Source organism: Chaetodon trifascialis, chromosome 18, assembly GCF_039877785.1.
Source record: "Chaetodon trifascialis isolate fChaTrf1 chromosome 18, fChaTrf1.hap1, whole genome shotgun sequence".
Taxonomy (NCBI): domain Eukaryota; kingdom Metazoa; phylum Chordata; class Actinopteri; order Chaetodontiformes; family Chaetodontidae; genus Chaetodon; species Chaetodon trifascialis.
In genome coordinates this window covers 14,692,936-14,706,826 of record NC_092073.1, presented here as the reverse complement: position 1 = coordinate 14,706,826, position 13,891 = coordinate 14,692,936, and the positions used below count along the sequence as shown (strand labels likewise).

Sequence of the window (13,891 nt, the reverse complement as noted above, 5' to 3'; positions counted from 1 at the left end):
ACCAGGAGCAGGATAAGTTTTGCTCCTAGATGTTGATTTCAGGTCAGTTGTGATACTTTTTCTCCCAGATTGGGGAACAGCGAGACGGATTTAGATCTGCGCCGAAGGGAAAGTCTGAGTTGCTGAGGTAGATCTAAAGGAAGAGGCAGAAGTTTCAATTCCCTTCTCTCTCTCTTTTATTTTGATTGTGTTCGCGTGCATCACTGCATACTGACTGATTTTATACGTTTTTTTTTTGTCTGATTAAATACAGTTTGGTTCCTCCTGACATGCTGAATGACAGACAAGCTTTAAGGCACTATTTGTTATTTCCAGAATTCAGTTTCATGCATTTTTTATGTACCTGACCTTTTGCAACTCACTGCTTAAACTCCGTCATTAGAGAGCATGACGAGGGGCCCTCAGGTTTCCTCCCTGTCGTATTCTTTTTTATGACCGATATAACTTTATGAATAGGGTAGCAGAGTACAAAACTATCACTGTGACATTTCAGCATTTCATACGTGCAACAGCTTGTATTATGGGGTTGTGTTCTTTGTTGTGTAACAGGTATATTTTCCTATTATGGACAAAACATCACATTTTGCCCTATCGTGTTGTATTATATCTCATGTGTCATTAAAACAGAATTGTACAAACACCTGCAGGACAGTGTTTCTCAAGTTTTGGCTCATGCCAGTCAGCAGCAGCACAGCTGTTCTCAGTTTCATCTCACTGCCACACGTGTCGCTGTACTTTGTGAGGCGGTTTGGCTCTGGACGGAATTACCAATGAAACGGATTTTGTGCAATGCCCTCCCAGTTTGTGTGTCTGTGTGTGCGCATGTGTGCAGCAAAAAGACTTATTTCTCCCTCGCTTTATCCCTTCTTCACACTGCTTTTTGTTTATTTCTGTCGTAAGAAGTCCACCCAGAAAAGGCATCAGTGCTATTTTTGTAGCGTAGTTTCTCTACAGTATGGTTGTGATACCAGTCCAGCCTCCGACCTCCTGTACATATCAGAATGCAGCGAGCCTCAGGTCTCACCTTGCTGTGACTCCACTGTTGAGGTAGTTCAATCTAATTATTGTGTGAGTGAGTTGGATCCTTTACAAATGGATTCAATGCAGCTTTAAAGCTCCAAGCTGCTAAGTGGGCCAACCAGAATGAGGATGACTCACATCCACAGCTCTTGTTTAGTTTACCCTGACACTGTGGGTCAAGGATCAGCGCAGCACGCACACACACACACACACACACACACACACACACACACACACACACACACACACACACAGTATATATCACACTCATTAGCTATCAGTGGTGCATCTTTGAGCTATCTGTGGTTGCCTCTTGCTGGTGTAATGATAGTTGCTTCTTGGGGATTAAGGGTTTTGGAGAAATGATGCTTCGTGAATGTTCTTCACCTGTGTGACTGCAGCATCCTTATAAGTGTCTCTGGTAAACGTTTTTGTTATATAGCTCTTTCTGTGTGTGTCAGAGAGGAGGCACGGTGTTAACCCACGACTTGGCTCCAGAGCAATGCCATGGTTACACCATTTAAGATTTTTATATTCTGTTCGAAAAACCTTTCTCTATCAATCAATATTTGTGTAGGCAAGACTCAAGATGCAGTGGCCATTTGTGCTCTCTGCGAGGTTTTTTTTTTTTTACCATGAACCAGTAAACCTATAGGTTTTTCTCCAGTACAAATCTGTGTGTCAGGACACATTAGGAAGGTCTCTGTTAATCGAATAACTAATTAAAATAACTGGGACTAGTTAATTTTTTTTGACGGAAGTTATTATTACTTCATATGTAAGGATATCCACAGAGAAGTGTAAGCATTGCTTTTAATTTTTTATTAAAAAATATAGATATAAGACGTTCTCTTGCACAACAGAAAATGACTGGTTGCACATAAGTTTATTAACAAACATAGATATCATAAATACAATGATGTCATAATCGAAAAACAAAATGCCAATTTTGTCAATGCAGTATTTCATGTCTTAACCAAAAGTATCATCTCAAACATGAAGAACGGTGTAATTCTACAGATTTGACACCAACATTAAAATGGCAAGGTACAATCGGATCATTATAAGCCAAGCCCGTTTACGCTCCATAGTTTGAGGTTAAAGCTATAAATAATAGAGTGATGAAGCAGCACTATATTGTACAGAGCATGTTTTGTGCTGATGGTGGAAATAAAAAAAAGAAAGAAAAAGATAAGAAAGAAAAGGAAGAGAGATCTTTGGCGGACTGGAAAGAGGTCTTCATTTCCCGAACAGCTCCATCATTCTCCTGTTATTTTGCGCTTGCTGGGCCAGCTGTTCCGCCCTTGACATCTCCATCATCTCCCGGAGCAGGTGGAAGGTCAGATCCAGGGATATCGGCGGGTCCTCGGACCTCCTTCCCCTCTCCATCGACTCGTCCCCGCGGTCTCCGAAGCCGCTTATGAGCGCTCTGATGTTCCCAACTTTCCCTTGTAAAAGACGCCGCGTCAGCTGGAGTTGCAATGCTCTGTTGTAGATGGCAGGTGATCCGCCGGGATACATGGACGATGATGGGAAAGAGTTCGAGTCCCCGTTGCCCAGTCGGATGAAATACTCCTCTCCAAGCCGCTCCAGGATGGGACCAGACTGCTGCTGCTGCTGGGAGTTTTGGGTTTGGGGAGCTGGGACGCGCAGGGCACCGCCAGGGTTCTCAATAGCCCGACATTCGTAGCGGGGTAAGAAGGCAACAAGCAGAATCACGGTGGTACCAAGTAAATTGAGCTTCATGTCAGGATATCAGCAGGAATCTTGAGAAGAAAAAACAAATGCCTGGATTATTTCTATGTCATGCTTTTTTCTTTACACTTCTGGCGCAAAATTTGCTGCGTAATGAGGAATTTACGCACGTAACACAAGCATCGCATTAATGTAATGTGGAATATTTCGCGCGTAAGGAGGATTTTTGGCTCAGGAATGGATAAACGGTGGAAGTTTTAGTATTATTGACTGCTATCCATACTTGTTTCCAGTGCTAAAACGCAAAATAAAGTTTGAAAACACGATGCGATCGCTAAAGACAAAAATCCACTTGGTGATATGTAAATAAAATGTTTGACAATAAAAGCTTTAGATCTCTTTCATCAGATGTAGCCAGAGTTAAGTTGAGAAAATGAGAATATACAAGATGCCAAAAAGGGAACGCAGACAAACTCACAATATGTATTAAATAAATGAAGCTTTTCCTACCTTCAGTCTTTAGAGGAGGTCCAGTACAGCCGTGTAGGTTGCCAGGTAGTTGGCGAGATGCCGCCCTCCTTCACTTCTTAGATGAAACAAGTATATAGTTACTTAAAGAGTAGATGCTGAATGGACTTATATAGCCAACCTCACTATAAGTGTCGCGCTCCAAGCTGAGATTGAGTCTGCGCGTTCTTGCATGGGTGTAACGTGAATGGACGCCTCTGACAAAGTGCTTTAGTTTAGATGAGATGAGTCATATGTGAGTGTGCGCGCGCGTGCACGAGCGTCTACCTCTGTGCTTTCAGAATAGCCCTATAGGTGCCACACCTGCAGGCATTTTCACTTGAATGGTTTAGTTCAGAATAATTGCGCAGGGTGTTGAACTCAAGAGTGAAAGACTGAGTATTAAGATAAGTTTGATTATTGTGCTTTTTTTTTTTCTTTCTTCCTTGATGCTCAGCCACAGCTCATTTTCAGAATGACGTGTGCACAGTCAGATTGAAATGTGCTTTGCATGCCAACAGTATTCCTTAATAAATGACGGACACTGTTCTTCTTGGTGAACTTGGCAATAGTGACAGAGCCACAATGCAATAATGATGGATAATTAAGAGACTGAACATATTGGAAATGCATGAAATAGTTGCAGGTACAACAGGTATTTTGGTGCAGTCTGCAGGATTGGCATATTGCACCACACTAATGATTCCAAAGCTGTTTCCCGGTTGACCTGTGTTGTATTCAGTGAATGTGCATCTGCAAACAGCTCAGGCTGAGAGTGGGGCATTGTCTCCCAGTGATTCATTGCTGCTGCACATACGTACGTCACCACCTCTGCCACCGGGTGCCTCGGCCACCTCTCTCCAGAGGGGCCCACTGCCAAGCCACGCTTTCAAGATGGAGCGCTTAATCCAATATGGGACAAGCCATTAGAATCTTAAACAGCTTGATGATAAGAAGTGGAACTCTCATTTGTGTGTTTCTCTGTCTGCTTCGCTCATAATTCAGCTTCAGTACAATCCAGTGAAATAACTGATTACTAATACTAATGTCTGTGGATTCACATACGGTAAAGCGAAAATGAATGATGAGCAAAGGATGGCACTTTCCCACTCAAGCATAAACTTCACATATTTGTTAAGTCATCTTTCACAATGTGGTAAAGCCCTTCCCATTAATCCTTAACGGTAAATCCATTTCACCCAGACATGCAGCCCGGAGAAAAACCAAGTTCCAGACATACAGCATATGCAGAGGTCAAAGTGACTTAACGCACACTGTGCACTCAAGTAAAGACAGCCAATTTAAGAGAGAGCAGAGGCGGACATTTGATTTTGTATATGCAATCATGGAGCACAAGGTGGATGAATATCTGCCATCTTTTCTGAAAGTCACGTATTATCTGTAGACGCTTTAGCGAGTAGGCACCAGAGTGTAATTTGCAGTCGGCGTGAAATTGTTTCTCCTACAGCATCTCCACTTTGTCGCTCTTCGTGCTCCGTGCTGCTCCAGGGGAGGTGTCAGGTCCCATCATGAGAAACACATGTTGGCTGACACAAATAGAAAACACCGCCAGATGAGAGAGTGACTGCTCGTGGTCAACCCATGTCACCTCATTTTCAAATCACTGTCCCTGCGCAGATCACTGGGAGAGAAATCCTCTCTGTGACGCCACGCCGGAAAAGACTCAGGCTTTCAACATCATCCCTTTGTTTCCTCAATTAGAGCAAGTCTCTCAGACGATTAGATTAGATTAGATAGAATTTTAATGATTCCTCCAGGGAAAACTGGGATGTTGCCACTTATTTTGACCCTTGTCTCTGACCTCTTTCTGCAGGTAGACGATACAAACAGAAATGATCAGATGAAAAGGTGGACTCAGTAACATCAGACACTGCAAACTGCTTCAGAGGAAGGATTTCACACGACCGCTGCCCGATGAACAAACTCCATGGCAACAGATTCTTTTAATTGATCATTTGCCTTTCTAATTGTGATCCGCCACGAGGAGGGACAAGCGCTTCTCGCCAAACTGTCCCTCCCTTCCTAAATAATTGGACAGCTTTCCCCCAGTGGATTTAGCTGTGTTTTTTCCTAATACTTCCGGTGTGCCGCTCGACTTTGACAAAGTCGTTTTAATAAACAAGGTCGCTCTGGCTGTTTAAGTGAGTGTGAACAGGTACTCTGGTGCTGATTGCTGGGACTGCAGAGCCCAGGGCTCTAAACTTGGACCGCCACCTGACCTCAGCACTGTAGCTCAGGTGTCCTTCTGGTTTATAGTCCGGTGATATAACCTGTTATAAGAACACTTCTCTAATAGAAGTGAGAGCTTGGCCTTTCATCTCAAGAGGAAAAAAGATGTGGAAAATTTTACGGAAAGGGCATTTTTTGTTTTACAGATGGCCACAAAACTACACAAAGCTTTCATAGAACCATCTCACTGGATAAATAAGTAATTAGATGTATGAAAATGTTCACTTGTGGCAGTTTAAGGCTAAACAGACTCATTGATTATGCAGACTGAAAGCTGCTGTCCAGTATCCCCTCCGGTTTACTTGATGTTTAAGTATTCTTCAGTGCAACTCGGCTGCTTTTAAGAAGGAGCTATTTTGAATTTCTCTCGATGCATCTTCGGAAACATTTGCCATGATAAAATAGAACAATCTTCTGAAGCTGTTCACATGATCACCTTCTGAAAAATTCAATGTGAGACAGCTGGCTTTGCTGCTTCTCCTTTGGTTTGCATGCAACTTATGCAGCCTGCATGAGAACGTGTGAAGCAAAGCTGTCCATAATGCAGCAAAACCCCCAAGGGCCATTCTGTCTATATGAATCTAACATGTGTAGCTCTGGAGGTGTTAAACCACAGGCTTCCTTAATGCTTGTTCACATAGTGGACGCCAATCTCCTCACACCGGGGTTGTGGAAGGAAAATAATGCCCCTAAGGATAATGTTTAATCTCCTTCACGTCTAAACTCCCTTTTTTATTCGTTCACAACCACTGCTTTATTTTCCCCTTCAAATGAGGAAACTTAGCATGCTTATAACTTTAATTTACAAAGCTTATATTTAAATTGGATAGTAGATAGTTAGGTCTAACCATCTGTGTATGCATAATTTAGTGAATACATTAAATTAAAGGATAAAGTCTTGTGTGTCTATATTTTCTTAATGCCAACAAAATCCCATGGAAACACCAAAAACCAAAAATGTTCCAGCCCATCCTTTATTACTTTCTGACATCTTTATCCGGTCTGTGGCATTCAGCCACCAGCCTGTTTGTTGCTATAAAGGTGTAAAATCTTTTAAAACAGGTCACAAATATAGTTTGCTTTCTATAAAAGCCTCAATAATTTCCTAGAACAGCTGCAGTTTTTGTCAGAGGTTGCTCAAACAAGAGTACATGCTGCATTTGTTCAGAATACACATTTGCTGTGCTCGTTACCTTTTACAGCACCAGGATGGCGTTTGCTGGGAATAAAATAAAGTGACCACGCTCATCCTAATGAAGGAGCATCCCACCCAGGGCAAACGTGTAGGACTAGCTCTGGTATTGTTGACTGGATCTAGTCCTTATTCTATCTCAAATCAATTAGATATCACATCTAAGTTCTGTTCTGGTGTGGGAAAAGGACAAAAGCAATAAGACTATACATGTTTTCATGATCACTGGTGCACATCTGGATTTAAATGAACTCACAGGATAAAAACATGTAGCCTTTAATGTTCAGGTTGTATTTTGTGCTGGAAAATGAATTACACTAAGCTATTTAGCACTGGTGCGGGATGTGTAGCTCATTTAGTCCAAATGAAATGCTCTCATTTGTCATATAAATTACACCTACTCAGCTCTTTTATAGGCTGCACTTTGCTATTATAATGTCCATTGAAGATCTTGCTTGCAACTGTGGGAAGAAGTCCATTTTTATCATTTTATCTTTGTGTTCATAAAATAATACACAGTGTATTTAATGGTTTAGTTTTTTTTTTTTCAGGGGATGCTGCAAAATATTCTGCTTCCCTGCATGATTTCACGTTATTAAGTGAAATTTGTTTGCCGTACATGAATGTTTTACTCAAAGGCATGGCAGCAGCTGTCCACTCCTGATCTGACTGCTTCATAACGTGACAACAAATTGCCGCCTTAAGAGAAATCTGGGGCGAAGCCATTCTACCAAAATTGTAACCCAGTTTTCTTGTCTCTTTGTTAACACACTTTGACCATAACTGGTTGGGAGCCCGTTAATCTGAACATATAATGCTGATACTGTCCTCCCTGTGTAGTCTCGTGGCAAAGGCTTGAATCATTTATAGCCCATTGTCTCTGTCAAAATACTGAGTTTGTCATTTCTCTACGTACCCGTAAAGTGCAACATGTTCAGGAGAACAAAGTAACTCCGGGCCTTAGCGCAGATTGATGAACAAACATCATCTGCTTTGGCACTGGCGGTTATCGTAAAGGCCAATGTGACTGAAGACAACCAGAGAACAGCAGCATTTTCTTCAATTTAGACTTGGCTTGTCTCTGAGCATTAAAATCCTCCTTTTTCTTTCAACGCAGTGCCTCTCATTCCATGTAACAGTCAGAGGCGTAAAGGCTGAAATGGTTGAACGGGTTCCTTCCTGTCTCTGTGGATGTATGTCACTGTGGTCTGTCTTACAGCGTGCAGTGTTAACTCAGATATGTTGATACGTGGACTTTTTATCTGGATTTATACCCAAAAGTTCATCAGACCAAGCAAAGTTGCCAATATGCAGATGCCTGCTGTTATATAACCATTTTTTGCAGTGTATGGAAAAGCTCTTCTCAGTCTTGTGCTTTGTTTTGAAGAGCAGAAATAGTCCACTTGGTGGATGTAAGATGCATTTATTGTGAGTGGGGGTGCTAATGAGAGAGTAGTTGGACGTAGCATGCTGTTTTTTCTCATAAACAAACGGAGTCACAATAAGCTGCGGGTCAACATGAGGACAGTCTCGTAATAGAGATGCTCATCTGTCACCACGCAGCAGCGACCAGCATGGTCAACACACGTCAGAGGAGCATTTGACATCAATTATGTCAGAGTTGACTTCCTGGCCTTCATCTACAAGAAACCGGAGGGGTGACTGCTTCATCGAACTGACTGAAAGTTTCCTGCCTCTATATGTGTGCAAACAGGGGGCTTTCTGCCCCTTGTTAAAGCCATGTGTACACAACCTCTCAGATGGTCGCACGGGACATTTGCCACACACATAAAGGATGTCGTCCACCATATCAGACAGGATGCAAGCCAGTGAAGATGCAGTGAAATCAGCTGTGTTTGTGCTGGACGAGATGCGCTGTTGTTTTTCACGAAGCGCATTTAAAATAATCTAATGAGGAAAACAACAGGCCGCGAGCCGCAAATGGGGTCAAGAAATGTCTTGGCAGCCCTTGTGCAGGACGGGGACTATCTAACCACACAGATAAAGTCTTGATTTTGTCTTTATCACATCAGAAGATAATTAGAAGTGTGTCTGTCCAATAAAAACGCGCTGTACATAACTGACCTCGTTAACTGTGCTTGTTTTACCCCCGAGTAAATGGAATGACTCATCCTTTGTTTTGTTTTCTCTGTTCCACTGGTTGAGATCAGAAGATGAGCGAGGGTTTTCTACAGTAAGTTGCAAAGCATTCCTCCTCTCTAATTGTTTGTGTAGGTGTCCATGTTCCCTCCTTGGTTTCTCTCTGATCATCAGCAAGGAGCTAACAGGCGCTGATCACACAGTGGCACCAGGCCAGACAATTACACCAGGCAGCAGCACTCTGAAAAGATCTGAGACAAGAGGATAGAGGAAAGAAGGAAAACATTTGGCTTTTGCTACTGTACATGAGTAATATGTTTTTAATCAATAAAACTGAGGTGTTGAGAGCATAAATTGTGTCAGAGAATCATGGCTGCACTGAACTTTGTTCTCTGTGAGTAATTCGATTGAGTGGCTGTAATTTAAAAGCTTCCAGAGCCTCGGCATCAATCAGGTGCACTAGTCAAATAAAACTAATGTAATGAATCAATCAACAGAGATCCACACATTAATCTGCTCCTCTGTCAGAAGCCTTTCAACATCAGCTTTAACCCTCCAGAGAGAGGCAGAGAGTGAACGCACAGTGTGATTATGATTAGAGATACAGAAAACACATTAGTGGGAGACAGGGGGAAGATGCAGGTACAGTCGGGACGGGTGGCAGGTAGCCGGACACGCAAACTGGTCTCATTTTGTAAATTCATCAGCGTGAGTGATTGGGCGACTCAAGGGCGACATCGTGTCTTGGGATGAGCAGCGTAGAGAGGCAGCTGTCAGGCAGAGAAGAGGTGCCAGGAACTGCACCGTCCTTCGCTGTCCCCTCTTTATCCAGTGATGACGGGAGGTCATCCAAACATTTAGTGATACAGACGATCTGGTGCAGCCGTCTGTTAATGTGTAATCCTAACTTTGATGTGTGAGGAAAGGCTGCAAGCACACGGAGAGAAGTTTGTCATTTGTCATGTCATGTCAAGTCATCCCAAAATGTCAAACTATTCCTTTAAATTTGATCCATAAAGAGATTTGACAAAGACATGTACTGAGCAGGATAGTTTACGGCTGAAAGTGTAACTTCTAATTGCTCTCTTTTGGACAAAGTATGTAATGGCGACCCATTTTCTCAATTATTGCAAATATATCTGACATTTCAAAACCGCCATTTCTTGGGACTCACTCAGCCGACACGGAGCATGATAACAATATAGCTGTGACAAGTTAAAAGATAATATAATAGCTGTTTCCAAGGCAGCGTATCAGTCAGACTCCATCATGACTGCACTGACAGTGTGCAAGCAGTTTGACCTTATAGTACCTGAATGCACCACCAAATTTTGTAGCTTGAATTCTTCAGATAAACTCCATATTTCCTTCATGCGGTGAGAAAATTCTCCTATGTCTTATGTTAAATAAGTCATTAATGATCCTTTCATGTTAGCCAAGAAGAACATTGGCATCAAAGCTGAAAACAGGACATGAGAAGCTGACACCTTGGAGATACATGGTTTTAACAGGACAGCGATGATATAGAGCCTCGGATATGATAAATTTTAGTTTTTATCTCATGCATTTACATGGTTTTAGCAAGTAAAAACCAGGGTTGCAGTTCTCATTTGATGGAGTTGTGTTGTTTTATAATGGAATTTTAATTACTGACCAATTTGTTGCTGCATTTAAGAGGTGAATTATATTTCCTGTTGATTTTGAACATTTCATACCAAGCTGCTGTTGCATGATAATTTAGCATTTTAATAATAGATAGCAATTCAGAGTCACCAGATCAAATTTAGATCTATTTTGTTTGTTTGTCAAGCCTGAATTTGCCTTTCATATAAAAGACTGACCCCCGTCTCTTCCACACAGCAAAGCATACAGCTTGTTCAGTAAACACTGGTTCGCATTGTAACTCAGTATCCAAATATCCAAATTTAGGTATTGGATGCAGATCAGAACTGAAAAAAGTGCATCTCTTTTCTTTCCTTAATCTATAAATTTTCATTTACTGGGTTCTGCTCTGCTTTAGGGTAAAAAAAATATTCTGTTCATTGCTCTCAATTGCAGCTGCCAGGCTGTTATTATGCTGCCAAGCATATTGACCTTGTGAAAGACTTTGCATCCTGATATGTTAAAGCACCGCTGTGTCTGAGCCCAGAGGATACGCGTGGTCTTCACACTGCCACCTCTTCAGCTTCTGTGGTGATGGCGGCACATCGTAGGTTGCCCACAACGTAATCCATCGCCTTCTTTCTTGATGCTGCCTCCGTTGATCTACTGTCTCTGCTTCAGCAGCCTTGGCAGACCTCAGGATATCCAGCCGGCGATGCGCTGATGCTGCGACCGGTTGCCTCTTTTGTTTTTGTTTTGTTCCATACAAGGTAATCTGTGTCAGGAGCGAGACCCTTTGCAGCCCTGTTGTGTTTTCTTTTGTTCCAGTGCTGCAGCTCACTGCTCAGCTGCCTCTTCCAGGCTCTATTTTCACTACTACGCCTCCTACTTTTGGCCTCTCATGGCAGCAAGTTTTGCACTTTTGAATCCTCTGTTAGAATTGAATAACCTCCTTCTGTAGATTTAACAGTTTCAGTTTGCTTGCTAACACTGACCTCTGTATGTAGTCTAAGCCGCTTACCACATCCAGCCTCAGCTCCTAAATCTCCTCTTTGTTGTAAGGTTCATATTATACCATCTTCCTAATCTTTAGAAAAGCCTCTCCAGTAGTCAAAAGATACATCTTTGCCATGCAGTGCGTTTTCTTCACCTTACAGTTCACCTTAACAATCGTTCCCTCGGTGGAGCTCACGAAAGCTCAGGGCCAAGTCAGACATCACTGTAATAACTGGTAACAATGGAACCTTCAGATGTGTTTTCTCCACAAGTGCAGTGAAGTTTTTGATCTTTACCTGCATGTCCAAACACTGTGATGCAGCCCAGGCATTTTTTGACATCTAATTATAGCACAATTAAACATGTTGCCGTCACTACACTGTCATTCTTGCCATGGTAACAACCTACGACAAACTCTTCATTTGATTAATTGCTCGACATAAACTCGTTTTTTTGTGTAAGAGAGAACACTCTGTCACCGAGATAAAAATAACAAACATCACCAGAAGTAGCTTGAGGTTCGTCTTTGCCACACTTGCTCTGTCGAGACAGCAATTTAGATTAGCTTTCACGATTCCGCGCAATTAAATTATGGCGCCTTTTAAAGACTCACTAAGTGCTCTGTGATGGCTGTGATTGCTGCAGAGCTTGTTCTGCTGCGGGATACTGTAAATAGAAGAAATCATCTCAGCGCTGAGTATGTGCATTTACATACCTAAATGTTGTTTGCACTTACATATTTATCAGTATGTGCAGAGCAAACAGCCAAAATGTTACTCAGCAAGCTTTCCAAGAACTTTCAATCTGATCACTGAACAGCTCTGTGACCACTGTTTGCAAGCTGCGTTTTGTAATTAGATTTTTTTTTTCTTCCCGTCTTTATCCCTCCCGATGTGTCCAGTTCACTGGGCTGTGCACACACCACCCACGCAGGCGATTGTCAACTCAGGTGGGCTTCCCCAAGCTCCTTGACCTCTCTCAACATGGGCGAGCATGAATTACATTAGCCACAGTTATGTAAACATTAATTAGATGAGGGATTTGGATAGTGCCACAACACCAATCTCTCGCTCTGCATCGAGCTGGAAGCCATTGCTCTTCACTAAGTTTTTCCTTGGATCCCAGCGCATATCAATGTATGTATGCAGGGGTATATGTTTCTGTCACGCTCACAGGGATGCGTACTAATAAACAGCCAGCAGATAGCGAGCCGATCTGAGACTAAGTACACTCAGCCATCTGCATGATTGAGTTGTGTGATATAACGCTGAGCCCCAGGCTGGACGTGGTTTAGTCTAACTTGGGTTGGCAATGACTTTCAAACAGGGCAGAATGAACACAAGTCTAACTAACCACAAGTAGGTTGTAGACAGCCTGAGGTGATTCGCACAATTACAGTCGAGATGCTGCTTTGTTGCCGCCTGTAACGGCATGCAAGGAGTCACAGAACGAATCCGACATCTGCTATCAGTTCTAAATCATCTGTTACACTGAATCATCATGTTTTATTTGGGAGTAAATATGGAGCTCAGGCCTCGCGGCTGTCACTCTGCACTACTCTCCGCTGACACCACGTACGCAAACAATGAGCACATGAAAACTGGAGTGTAAATTAGCTGTAAATCTGCTGCTGTGCGGAGAAAAGCCTCAAAATAAACCTGAGAATTAGCAGAACGCTGGTGATGTATGGTTTCATTTCACGGGTGCTTGTTTTAGGAAAAGAGGGCAGAAAAAATGAAAGTGCGAGCGTGTGTGGTATATTCTCCTTCTGCATATAATGGAAAGAAAAGACCTATTTTTGACCCCTGCCATTCAGGTCACTTCACTCCGAACCACCACCTCTCGTCTAAACTCAGAGCCCGGGCAGGTGTGGACAAAATAACAGAAACAGCAAGTAATACGAAGCACCTAAGAAGGGAGCAGCGTCACACTTTGCTTTGAAAGCAGATTCAAGCCTTCTTTAGATGCTGTCACAGTCTGAAACTGTGTTTATTGAACAGAAGAAAAAATCCTCCCTTTGAAGGATGAAGAAGGTGGAAAGCCGCTTTGCACGCACAGATCCTAAACTTCCCATGAAGGTTCACTGAAGTTTAGATCTTTTAATTTCTCAGGGGTGCAGGTTTTATGCTCCTTACACCAGGGTTAGCTCCTTTGTGCACAGGCATTAGATAAAAGCGGTTTCTGAAAGGCAGCCCTGCCATACATTCAAGCTTTGTATGCTGAAGGCCACAACCTACAGGTTTTTCCTGAGAATGAGCGACAAAGGTGGCAGTTCAATTTAGTGGCCATTTCTGAGGCTGTACATTCGAGGCACTTAACCACAACACTCTGAAGTGTCCATTTGTGACAAGCGCTCCTCTTTGCTGATGCACTTTATGTATGTGTATACCTGCTGTCATGAGTTCTGCTAGCTTCTCTGCAAACATACATTCATCATGTAACGCTGCCACATTCAGCTAGTAGGAAATCAACACATGAATGACTCACCTTTGCCTTTGTAATTGTAATGCATTAATTAATTTTTTCATG

At 42.5% G+C, this 13,891-nt stretch overlaps 1 protein-coding gene across 1 annotated transcript; it reads right to left on the bottom strand.

Moving 5' to 3' along the window:
* Positions 1–1,846: 1,846 nt before the first annotated feature.
* crhb (corticotropin releasing hormone b) lies at positions 1,847–3,432 on the bottom strand. Its single transcript, XM_070985707.1, has 2 exons — positions 3,226–3,432; positions 1,847–2,786 (listed from the first exon to the last, which is right to left on the bottom strand). The coding sequence occupies exon 2, from the start codon at positions 2,764–2,766 to the stop codon at positions 2,260–2,262; it is 507 nt and encodes a 168-aa protein (XP_070841808.1). The 5' UTR covers positions 2,767–2,786; positions 3,226–3,432; the 3' UTR covers positions 1,847–2,259.
* Between the last annotated feature and the right edge of the window lie 10,459 nt (positions 3,433–13,891).